General features: G+C 43.2%; 2 protein-coding genes across 2 annotated transcripts in view; both read right to left on the bottom strand.

Annotated features, from left to right (window-relative positions):
• Positions 1–553: 553 nt before the first annotated feature.
• On the bottom strand, positions 554–4,681 carry LOC310804733 (urea transporter 1-like; the record flags this gene model as incomplete). The annotated part of the gene is made up of 9 exons (XM_083670051.1): positions 554–950; positions 1,185–1,234; positions 1,366–1,500; positions 1,816–1,963; positions 2,460–2,525; positions 2,621–2,750; positions 2,923–3,051; positions 3,281–3,470; positions 4,558–4,681. The coding sequence occupies 9 exons, from the start codon at positions 4,679–4,681 to the stop codon at positions 672–674; spliced, it is 1,251 nt and encodes a 416-aa protein (XP_083526177.1). The 3' UTR covers positions 554–671.
• A 1,333-nt stretch (positions 4,682–6,014) lies between these two features.
• thbs4b (thrombospondin 4b) overlaps positions 6,015–11,956 on the bottom strand; it is a 10,677-nt gene continuing 4,735 nt past the window's right edge. The window contains exons 8-22 of the mRNA XM_083670277.1: positions 11,946–11,956; positions 11,646–11,723; positions 11,312–11,464; positions 10,968–11,072; positions 10,737–10,844; positions 10,436–10,595; positions 9,619–9,737; positions 9,395–9,447; positions 8,983–9,176; positions 8,542–8,720; positions 8,386–8,434; positions 8,090–8,286; positions 7,447–7,619; positions 7,155–7,294; positions 6,015–6,985 (exon numbers count right to left, since the gene is read on the bottom strand). The exon at positions 11,946–11,956 is cut by the window's right edge and continues 127 nt beyond it. Coding sequence (XP_083526403.1) covers positions 6,927–6,985; positions 7,155–7,294; positions 7,447–7,619; positions 8,090–8,286; positions 8,386–8,434; positions 8,542–8,720; positions 8,983–9,176; positions 9,395–9,447; positions 9,619–9,737; positions 10,436–10,595; positions 10,737–10,844; positions 10,968–11,072; positions 11,312–11,464; positions 11,646–11,723; positions 11,946–11,956 — 1,778 coding nt within the window. The 3' untranslated portion in view covers positions 6,015–6,926. The remainder of the gene's footprint in view (positions 6,986–7,154; positions 7,295–7,446; positions 7,620–8,089; positions 8,287–8,385; positions 8,435–8,541; positions 8,721–8,982; positions 9,177–9,394; positions 9,448–9,618; positions 9,738–10,435; positions 10,596–10,736; positions 10,845–10,967; positions 11,073–11,311; positions 11,465–11,645; positions 11,724–11,945) is intronic.

Genomic DNA, 11,956 nt, shown 5'->3' with positions numbered 1-11,956 from the left:
CCCCTTCATTTTTTCCACATTTTGTTGTGTTATAGACTCAATTTAAAATTGATTAAATTAAAATAATTTGCCATCAATCCACACACAATACCCCAGAATGACAAATTTTTTGAAATTTCAGTAGATTTATTAAAATTGAAATACAAAAATACCTCATGTACATATGTATTCAGACCCTTTGCTATGACACTCTTAAAATGAGCTAAAATGCAAAAATGTCACCAACAAATCACTCAATAAGTTGAATTGAGTCCATCTTGATGCAATGATAATAGTTAATGTAATTTTGGAATCAATATTTGTTTTTATAGGGTCTCTGATTTGCATACAAATCAATTACACACGGATGTCACTATCAACTCAACAAATTTCATAATTTTCTCTTGATCCTGACAAACTCCCCAGTCCCTGCCGGTGACATACCCATAACTTGATGCAGCTACCACTATTCTTCACATGAGAGATGGTGCAGAAACTGCATTGCATGTGCTGGATTTGCACCAAAATTAATGCTTTGTAGTAAAACCAAATAAACCAAATACATATAGGGTCTGAGTACTTTCTGAAGGCACTGTATAAAATGAGCTGGGTGCTTTTCTTGCCATATAAGCTTAGCAATTGAGGAACTTCATAACCATTCACTCTGCATCCAAACTGCTAACATCTTCCCCTTACACCCCCTCTACCCCTTTGACATGACATGGTCTTATCTCTTCGTTCTCCTCCAGTAGTGTCTCGTCTGTACTGCTCTGCTGCTGCTGCTGCTGGTGGTGGTGGTGGTGATCCCCAGCCCTCTCTGAGTGTCTCCTCTCCCTGTAGTACCAACGGTTCTCCTCGGGGTACGTCACCGCTGACAGAGGGAGTCTGTACATTGCTTTGATTTCCGTTGCCATAAGAAGGAAGGTGAGGGATGACAGGCAGAAAGGCCAGGTGCACGCTGGTAACCCAAACTAAAAGGAGGTGATACGGAAAAAGCTTTAGTCCCGACCTGATACCATCAAGTTTTGTTGGCATTTATGGATTTTATTTGTGGGATTCATGTCCTATTCCTTCTTAAAAGCTCCAATATGGGATTAATTGGCTCGATCTTGCCGAGTCATCGGCTCAATGAACAGAATTGTCATTCAGGCGAATACACTCCATATTGACACACGACCAAAAAAACGGATACTTTAAATACTTACGATAGACATCAGATTTGAGATGGCCAAGGCCATGTAGGCACAGAAAAAGGCTGAAAGTAGAAAATCAACATTTTGCTCAACAGGCTTCATGGGTCAAGATTACAAATCAGATGTACAGTAGAATGTTCATTGTTTTCAGGATGTGTAGGGCGGAATGAAGGGGTTGTGCTGAAATCCTTACCACAGGTAATGGCCAGCAGATGAGTCTGCCATGTCAATGCATAGAACATCCCTCCAATGGCGATGCAGGACAGAGCACTGTTGTAGCCCCACAGTCCCGAGTAGATGTCTTCACAAGGAGCAGCCAGAGCAAGACCTACATCAAATGGGACACGTCATAGAATAATAGCATATTTGCTAGGTGCTTATTAATTTCAGAGGATTAGCTACTATTGTCCACTTTAAGGGAGCTATCCCGTCAAATCTCGAATGGCATGTCCATTGGGATTGTTAATCAGAGAAGGCGCCACTAAATGGCCTACAGTACATAAACATCCCCCCTAATGACTAGAAACTTTCCATGTCCTCACTTAGTCATTACATCCAAGCGTTATGTATGAGTGGGTTATTATTATGGTCCTGTCTCCATTAGGATCACAGAGCACACATTTACACGAGTGGGACCTCTTACCGGAGACCATGCCAACAGCCGAGCCCAGTGTGGCATGGAGACAGATGGTTGGGGAGGAAATGAGCAGTGCCACGATGATGATGCCTCCAGTCCAGGGGCAGTCACAGCCGTAAACCTGACCCACGCCAACCGGCAGCGCCAAGAAGAGCTGTACCAACCAGGAGGTTAATGGCACTTTCTCAATTGTTAGAAAACTTGATTCCTTGAGTTCTCTCCTCCGTCCACTTGCTTCCTTCTCAAAAATCATTGGAGGATAATATCTAAGGGGAGGAACCTAGATATTCAATGCGTTTTGAATAGGAATTGAGTGGAGGACAGAGGAGAGGACTCGAGAAATCGAACAGTTGAGAAAGGACCATTAACAACTAGGCCATCCCATCACCACTCACTACCGTAATCCTTGCCCCTACTAAATAAGATCTCATTAAAGGTGTTTCTTTTCAAGGTCTGTATGGCTAATTGCTGAGATTCAGTGAAACTGTTTCAAGGAAAATCCCTTTTTTTGGACTAAATCCATGGGGGATTATGTGTATTTCCTTGCTTGTTTAGTTTTTTTTTTTTATTGTATTGTAAGTGAGAGAATAATGTATGTTGGAGAGTTGTTAAACACACACACACACACATGCGTGGTGCTGCTGTCCTACCTGGGTGAAGCTGGGGTCTGTCAAGGTGCTGTTCAGAGGTAGGGAGGACTTTGGCTGGATCACCACCTGTGGAAAGCAGGAACTGTGGGTATTTTGGTAGATATAGAGGGAGGGTGCGTGTGTGCGTGCGTGTGTGCGTGCGTGTGTGTGTTGTATCGTACCTCTGGATAGTAGGGGTGATTGGAGCCTGTAGCAGCCATGTGCAGACACACCAGAATGTTGAAGGGCAGAGTGAACACAGGGAGGTCCCATTTTCCAGCGACTGAAGCCAAGGCACTGGAGACAATGGGGCTGCAGAGGAACACACAAACACAGGAAGCAGGATATGGATCACTGATTAGAGGGAGGAGCTAACTATTGTACAAAAAAATTAAGTGTTGGGTGTGTGTATGTTTTTGTTTATGTTGGTTATAGGCTACTTCAGGTTAAACAAGCAATGCACTGAGTACTGTAAGTGACTTACCATAGCATGGACATGAACATATTAGGGAGCAAAAGCCACCAGTACCAGTCCCCTTTGGCAGAGAAAACAGCCATCAGCATACCAACCAGAGTCCCGTTATAGCTATACAAACCAGCAGATATGGCCCCTCTGAAATGATGGGACAAAAACAGAAAACCAAGAAAGGATATACAGTAGCTGAAAAAGGAAAATGCTGTGAATTGGACACAGTGGGGTGCAAAAACTACAACTTACTGAGATTGAGAATGAGAGAGAGAGTGGTACAGCTAGTGCAAATGCGAGTTTCAGATAGACACAAAATAGGTGACACAAAATGCCTATTTTCCCAGGTCATAAGGGCTAGTGGGAAGCAGGTCACCTGTTTTGTCCAATCAGGAGTGCAGATATGGTGGAGCAGAGGGTCCCCAGCAGTCCGTTCAGAGCCCACCAGCGGTTTTGCAGAAGCAGGCCAGTTGTGATGAGAAGCCCACAAAGGGGGTTGTTGACAAACATGACCTGTGCCACCCCACGCAGCACCCAGTCCACAAGCTGCACCATCACAACCTGCCCTGGGCAAAGAGACACACAGACGGCTCTTTTACCGCTCTTACTCCACCCACCTGAGCGCAGGCGAACCCCTTCACCTGACTTGTATAACCACCCTCTGTGATCATATATATATCATACAACATGATTCTATGGCTAATTTATATGACTGATTCATTCATTTTATGAATACTTTTATGTTCTGTTGATGAATCTCTAGCTGACCGGCTGATGTTCAGAGATGGAATGTCCTTGACAACAGTGAGTTTGCCACAGGGCCTGATTAAGTCAAATATTATGTATCTGTTGTATCTATGTTTTGTCTGCATCACATTCTGGGGTTGGCTGTGTACTGAAGGGTGGAGCTATTCTGTCCCCTACAATGAGAGCCGCATGACAAATGGCTGTGAGCTCTGTGGAAAGTCTTGAGGTGTTAGAGCTGTGATGTCATCAGTTTAGAATTTAGAAGTAATAAGATGAATGGTGGTTGGGTGTCTTTTTTCAACAGCTCCTAATTTAAATAATGTGGTTTTTAGGGTGATATAAAAAGCAGAGGTCATGGAAAAGCTCTCTTTCTCTTTCCTTTGTCCTCTTGTGAGATTCTCATCATGTTGTGAGTAGCATTGTTTTGAATGACCTGTGGTCATCTCTCTCTCTCTCTCTCTCTCTCTACTCTCTCTCTATTAGAATGTAACCTTTTTCTATGAAGTAATAGTTGTATAAGTATTGTAATAGTTGTATAAGTATACAGTATTATTAAAGCCTCCTTTGAGTCATTCTATTTGACCTTTCTTGCACTAAATCAGCAAAAACTCAACAATTATTTGCACATAGTGATAATTACATTGGAGTCAGATTATCAATATTAGATATGCTTTGCTATTAACAGAATATAGCCAAAAGTCTCTGACTGATATTGCTATAAATCTATCTACAGTACGACCTATTGGAGGTTCAAAAATGGTTCTGCTCTGATGCTGGATATTGTTCCCTTGTTGCAACTCGATTGTAATAAACCTATTGATTGATCATACCTGCTGTTGCTCATTCCTGCACCTGAGATTCAACATTAACATGTATTAGTTAAGGGAAGCATAGAACATCTCTTACTTTTCATCCATTCTCCATAGGCACGCATATCCCCCGAGATGAACTCAAGCCCTCTGCCGAGGCGGGAGGTGGTGGTCGTCTCTTTCTCCAGAGGTAGCTCCCCCTTCTCCATCACTGGGGTCATCATTACAGGTTTCAGTTCTTGTAGAACAGCTTTAGTAGAACATATCATAGTGAGTCATTATATTTATAGTATTACATTATACTCCTGACATGCTCTTTCAGCACCCTCCCAGACAGTCCCAGACTATAATTGAACCCAAGCCGTGCGTTTGTTTGCCTGAGTGTGATTGGCTGGACAAGAAACCCCGTCTTTAACACCCTGCTGCAATACCACACTGGTGGAGAGGGACAACAAAGACAGTAGCAGATATTTTGCTGAGAGACCTTTGTTTGAAGAAAGACTGTACCCTGAAACCCCTCCTAGCTCTGGTATGTGTAACCTCTTCCTGTTCACATGCAAATGGAATGAAATTAATCAAATGCCTTTTGTAATACTTTGATCAATAACAACCATAAACCTCACTAAAACAGTCACTAAATTGATGATGTGACATTCTATTCTAGAGTCTTCTGAGGTTCTATTTGAGGTTCAATGTAATTCAGTAGTCTGATACTTCTCAGATAAAAGCAAAAATAAATCAATAAACTTAATATACCAGCATGAATTCAGATATGCTCTGATGCATCTCACACATACATAACATGCAGGCTAATGATAGTTCTGATGCTAAATCAGCCTTACCTGTGATATATGATCCAGACGTGAGTGAGTCCAGAGGTCCATGAATAGAGCTCCTGGAATAACCTCAGTTTAGACAGTCTGTTTACCCCTCCCCTCTACCCTTCCCTCCATGTGCTGTTCACAAATAACAAACCTCTAAGCACCTCCCTTCTCACTCTCACACACACACAAGGTCATTCTGAACATAATGGACATTATTCATTAGTTGCACAACTATAGGACACACACACACATACACACACACAGACATACCCTTTATAGAGGTGAAATAGTTACAGTTATTCATGTGTAACATTCAACGGTGCATTCAGTATTATTCTCACCTATTTGAGCAGTCAAAGTAGCGTTGAACCATGGGAAAGGCCTTGTTCATATCTGCTGAAGATTTGTTCAAAGGAAAAACAGACCAGTAACACAGAAACCCAGCACATGAATGACGATATCCCCTTAGAATCTGTGAACTGAAGAAACCCCTGTAGCTGATAATCAGGGATCAGAATCCGGAATTGTTCTAAATCGCCTCTGATTGCCAACTGGGGCTGTGTTGATGGTGGCAGCGAGTCCTTCCCTCTTTAGCCCTATCCCCACACACTTTAACCCTTTTGATGAAAAACAGTGACTGACATCATTTGTGTGTTAACTTCTTTAATCGTTTTATTGTAATCTAAGCATTGTGTGAATACACATGGTTGATTCAGTCATATTAACGTTAATGGCATTATTTTCTTTGTTTGACGAAAAGACACTAAATATGATAAATGGTCACATTTCTGCGGCCTATTGACCTGAACGTTTGGCCAGAGAAAGTCTTGAGAAAGATGTGAACTTTGTTCTTGCTGATAATCAAGAAAAACAACGATTGCACCACCACCTCTTATAACATTTTTATTTTAAATTCTCCAGTTGATAACATTACACATTATAAAAGAATCAACATGGGCTTGAACTTCAATCTCTCAAACACCTTCGTACATCTAGACTGAAACCCAGGCAGAGGAGTACATTGTTTTTGGAATCGTTTCAGAATTCAAGCAACAGTCTTGTGTCTCCAATTGCTTCCAGCCTGAAGCCATGTCAAGTACCATGATAACCAGTGATTACAAAGCTCATGATCAGGACTGGTCTTGTTGTTATGGCTGGGGTCAGAGTGAGGAGGACTAAGTCCAGAGAATCTGACATTCCTCTCACGTTGACCTGTGTTGAGACACTGTTCAGAGTGTGGGATCTCACTGAGTATAAAAGCTCTGACAGAAAGAATGAAGCTTATATGATGGCTGACACTGCATGTGGATGACAATGCAAGATGAGTTCAAAGAATGAATGAAATGTAAAGGAACATGATGATGAAATCATGAATGCTATGAAATGCTATGAAATCATCATATTTACTGACTTCCTATCTATCATAGGCTTCTTATTCTATTCTACCTCAGTCAGAAGAGACTGATTAGATAGGAAGATGAGATTTTGGGGGGCAGGGAGGATGTACATCACGGAAACACAGACCACATACAGTACAGTACAAACATTGTGCTGTAGACACACACACCACATACACCACATTAATGTGTGTAGAAACTGTCTCTCTTTTAGTCTAGTCTTTCTCAGGTCCCTCTCTGGAGGATTAGAGTGAGTCTCCGCCATGCTGGGTGCTGAACTCTTGGAAGTCCTCAGGGATGGTATCTATGGAGGTCATTGGTATGTTTAGATTAAAAGAATGTATTCATAATGTGTGCGTGCGTGCGTGCACGTTTGTGTTTGTGTTTATGTGTGTGTTTGTGTTTATGTGTGTGTGTCTAATCATTTGAGTATTGACTCAAATTATAATTTACATATATAAGCCATTACTTACCATTGCAGCGGTATTTTAAGTTGGACCAGATAATGTTTTCCTGAGAGAAACAGAAGACCCCCAGCCGTCCTCCTCTCATAGTGGTGTCAATGGTCACACCAGAATCAGCCACCAACTCTGTCCCTTCATAGAATCGTGCCCTGCGCAAAAACAACAGACATTAATCACTGGCTTACAGAGACAACATGGATGCAGAGACAACATCACACTCAGATAAACAAGCAATACAACCTTACACAAAATGAATATTGAACACACACACACACACACACACGTTGTACGGCTGACTCACCGGATGTAGCCGACCTGTGGGCGGTGCTGCAGGTACCAGCGGTAGGACACCTTGTCCTTCCAGCCGACGTTACGTGGGTCCTTCCACAGCAGACGCACCTGGTCATTGGTGTCACCTGTGTGCCACAGGGAGTTCCTCAGGTGCTCACCTGGACCAGACTGAGACTTCACAGCCTGGGGGGAGGAGGGATGAGGGGAAAGAGTGAGAAATGCAGAGAGAGGAGGAGGGTGTATGGAACAATTTAGGTCAGGATGACTCTAGATTGCATAATTCATGGTTTTAATCCACAATTGAAACAAAGAAATCCATTTGTGTTTATGTATGGTTAGGCCACACTTGATTTAGAGCAGCTTCAGTGACAAGAAGATGATCATAAGATGTTCCTATTCATTCATGGTAAATGATTATGGTGGTTTGTTAATGGTGTTCTAAGGACATATGGTTAAAGTACAGAAGAGTTCTAGTTTGAGTTAGTAGTTCTCTTTTATTCACTTGATGTCACCATTTTATAGGCATGCAGTCAAGGAGCGAATCGCCAAAGGAAGGCGTATCCCCCAAAAGTTGGGGATGTCTCGTTTTCTCCTTCAGAGATCCAGGGTTACAACCGTAACCCCAATGTTCAGATGAGCGTGGTCCACTTCACCTTGAGCTGGATGCCAGGTTCAGCCACGGCTCTGAAGGGTGTGGCCTGCCAGTAGGTCTGCTCCGTCTGCTTCCACATCACCACATAGAAGGAAGAGGAGTCCTGGTAGCCGAAGATGAAGCCAGCGTAGTCATCGTCGGTCACCGTGTTCACGTGGAACGTCCCCTCAAAGTCCACCCCACTGAACGCGGTGTAACCTAGGAAACACAGCAAAGGCCTTTAAGATGTGGTCTTCAACTATTTTGTATTGAGACAGATAATGAAAGTCAATAATTAATGTATGAAGCCTTTCCTACCAACAGCAAGTCCTGGGTCACTGTTCATGGTCTGCACAATCTCCATTCCCTAGGACAGAGATGAGGAGACAATCATAGCATTTATGCATTGACAGATGCATCCACAGTTTATTATTCCATCATTTTGTACACATTTTGTAAATTATGATTACTTACTTGGTTTAGGACCACCCAGTTGGGGTCGATCTGGGCGTCGCCCTCAGGGTCCAACACCACTGTCTGATAGGCCCTGAAGTCTGTCAATGTGACCTCTGCATTCTCAGGGCAGTTGTCGATCCTGTCTATCACCTTGTCCTGGTCGAAGTCTGACTCACACACATCTCCGACACCATCATCTGTGGGCCAGCAGAAAGAAGGACATGGTTGAAGTCCTGACCAAGCTAATCAGAAACACAGCTCAAATAGAAGGTTAATGACCTTCTATTAGAACCTCAAATAGAAGGTTAATGAGAAGGTTAAAAATGACTCGATACATATGACGGTAAAATGTATGTGCTTTCATTTGCTCTGCTTGCTTCTTTCACTACCAGAGTTTCAAGTTGAATTCTCCTGTGGGGCAAAAACACTCAGTAAAACACTCAGTTGGTAGTGACTGACTGTTGTCATCGATCTGACTAGGGTTGGGCACTAGTCGGCAGTTGTCTGGTCCAGGTGGCAGGGTGTCAGGGATGCCATCGTTGTCATCGTCATCGTCACACTCGTCACCAAGGCCATCTTTGTCCGTGTCCAGCTGAGAGCTGTTAATCACCAGGGGGCAGTTGTCCTTGGTGTCCTGGTGACCGTCACCATCACTACATGAGATATGACACACAGAGGGTGACAGGAAAGACAGGGTCAGATCACCTCACATATGGAATGCTTGACCCTGAAACTTTTTTTTTTCATCAAAGTTAAATGCTCTAAGAAATATACTTGATTGATTAAATCAAAGTGGATTTGGATATTTTAAGGGCATACTCCCCCCCCCCCCCCCCCCTCCCCAAGTCAGAAATAAATATTTCATTTTCACCTGTCTTGGTTTGTGTCACAAGAATCTCCAACAAGGTCATTATCGATGTCAGACTGTAATCAGAACACATGTTTAGAAACACACTTGGTTATGACACATCACAACGCTGTAGCCCCTCTAACAAGTCATCAGCCTTGCTCCATATCCTCCCCTAGTGTGTAAAGAAGTGGAACGGGTCTGGTCTCAGAGCCCTCCAGTAGTGGCCAGTAGAGGCCGGGTCTGACCTGGTTAGGATTTGGGATATCAGGGCAGCTGTCACAGGCGTCTCCCACTCCGTCTCCATCCCGGTCCAACTGGTCCGTATTGATGACCTGCTGGCAGTTATCTAGGAAGTTCTTCAAACCTGGCAACCAATCAAAAGACAAAGTTTGAGGCCACCAGTACAACCAATCTCAGTCCCAGCGGTGTGAGAAATCCATGTCTGTGCTTCCAGACACTCTCCTGTTCACCACCCTGTGGCCAGCCAACACTGGAGCGCTGTTCTCCTTCTATGACATATAGTCTGCAGATCTCCATGGTGGGATAAGTGCTTGTGAAAGTGTAAGTAAAATGTTAGTTAGCCTATAGAAAATGTCAAAACGGTTTATAAGTGATTTGTATTTCTTAACCAATGATGCTGAATTAACACTCATTGATATGATATGACTCACTTGTAGTTCACTATTTGAGCCACATGGATGCACTGTTGTGTTGGTAATGTAAGTGAATTGTAATTACAGTAGGCTACAGATGCCATTTCTCATTAATCTCAGAGAAGCAACAGAACTGTAATTGAATAAAGGTCAAGCTGTCTGAGTTAAAGACGAAGTCTATAAAAACCCTAGTCATCTACAGTAGCTACAACCAAGGCTTTTGTTTGTGTTAGCTTGAGAGTGGATATTGATGTTAGAGATAGGATAAATCACGTCAGTGTTTTTGTAAATATTGGTGCAGGGAATGTTATTATGTTCAAGTACAGTATATAGTAGGCCTAAGCATTAGTGATGTGTTGCTACTGTCATCTAGTGTGAGGGTAAGTTGAAGTGATGTGTGTCTCTGTACCGTCTCCATCCATGTCGTCATCACAGGAGTCTCCTTTGCCGTCCCTGTCAGTGTCCCTCTGGTCAGGGTTCTCCACCATACGACAGTTATCACATGCATCACCATGACTGTCCTTGTCACTGTTCCTCTGGTCCACATTAGGCTTCAGCCAGCAGTTGTCCTGACAGAGGGAAAACAGAGGTCACAGTCTGGTGTGTGTGTGTGCATGTGTGTGTGTGTGCATGCGTGCGTGTGGGCGGGTGGGCATGTGTACTGTATGTATGCGTAATGTTTTTAAAGATATACTGTGTAGTGAACCTACCTGTTCATTCATGATACCATCTCCATCAGCGTCGTCATCACAGGCATCTCCCAGAGTATCCTTGTCAGCATCCTCTTGGCCCGAGTTTGGAACGTACATACAGTTATCCTGTCAATAGATATGTTTCAATAGTTACCCTTCAGGTAAATAGATAAACACAACATGACAGTTCCTTTAACATGACAGAGGTAGATCACAGAGGCTGTGTTGTAGTTGTGTAACCATGGTTACCTTTTTACATTCGATATCGTTGCACTTTAGTTTCTCATCAGGGTATCCGTCAATGTCGGTGTCCTTCCCACATAGGTAGCCATTACCAGCCCAGCCAATTCCACACTGAGAAAATGAAAGAAACGCTTCAGAGGCTAGTGTGTGTGTGTGTGTGTGTGTGTGTGTGTGTGTGTGTGTGTGTGTGTGTGTGTGTGTGTGTGTGTGTGTGTGTGTGTGTGTGTGTGTGTGTGTGTGTGTGTGTATGTGTGTGTGTGTGTGTGCGTGTGTGTGTGCGTGTGTGCGTGTGTGCGTGCGTGCGTGCGTGCGTGTGTTTTCTCAGAAGCAATGTGTGTCGAGTATCTCACCTCACAAGAGACGGAGCCGTCTCTCTCCACGTTGCACAGGGCGTTGACATCACAGGGGTTGAGCAGATTGTTCCCACAGCTCCTCTCAGGCTTACAGCCCTTTACCTGGTCTCCAATGTAGCCTGTATTACAGCCCCCACAGTGATATGAGCCCTACACACACACACACACACACACACACACACACACACACACACACACACACACACACACACACACACACACACAATACACACACACACCACAATACACAGTCAATTACTATCACTTAAACACTAAAAGATACATATACATATAGGAATACATGTGCAGTCAGACACTCTGGTCATCTTACCACAGAGTTGGAACAGACAGAGTTGTCTGTGCAGCCTCCATTGTCCGGTTCTTTGCACTCGTCAATGTCATCACACATCTAAAAGATGAAAAACAGCACAGTCATTTCCATGACGATGACATAGCAGTACTGTAAGTTAGTTATCCTACCCACCTATCAATATGGGCCTTGATGGTATAGAATGGTTTATTAAACAAAAAGTTACACATTTGCAGCCAAAAGGCAGAATTGCAGTTTACAATACAATACAATACAATACAATACAATCAAACTTTTTTAATGAAGTATTTGGTGGCCAACCTGTTTGTTGT

This window comes from Argentina silus, assembly GCF_951799395.1.
Source record: "Argentina silus genome assembly, chromosome: 5".
Taxonomy (NCBI): Eukaryota; Metazoa; Chordata; class Actinopteri; order Argentiniformes; family Argentinidae; genus Argentina; species Argentina silus.
This window is presented reverse-complemented; position numbering and strand designations above follow the sequence as displayed.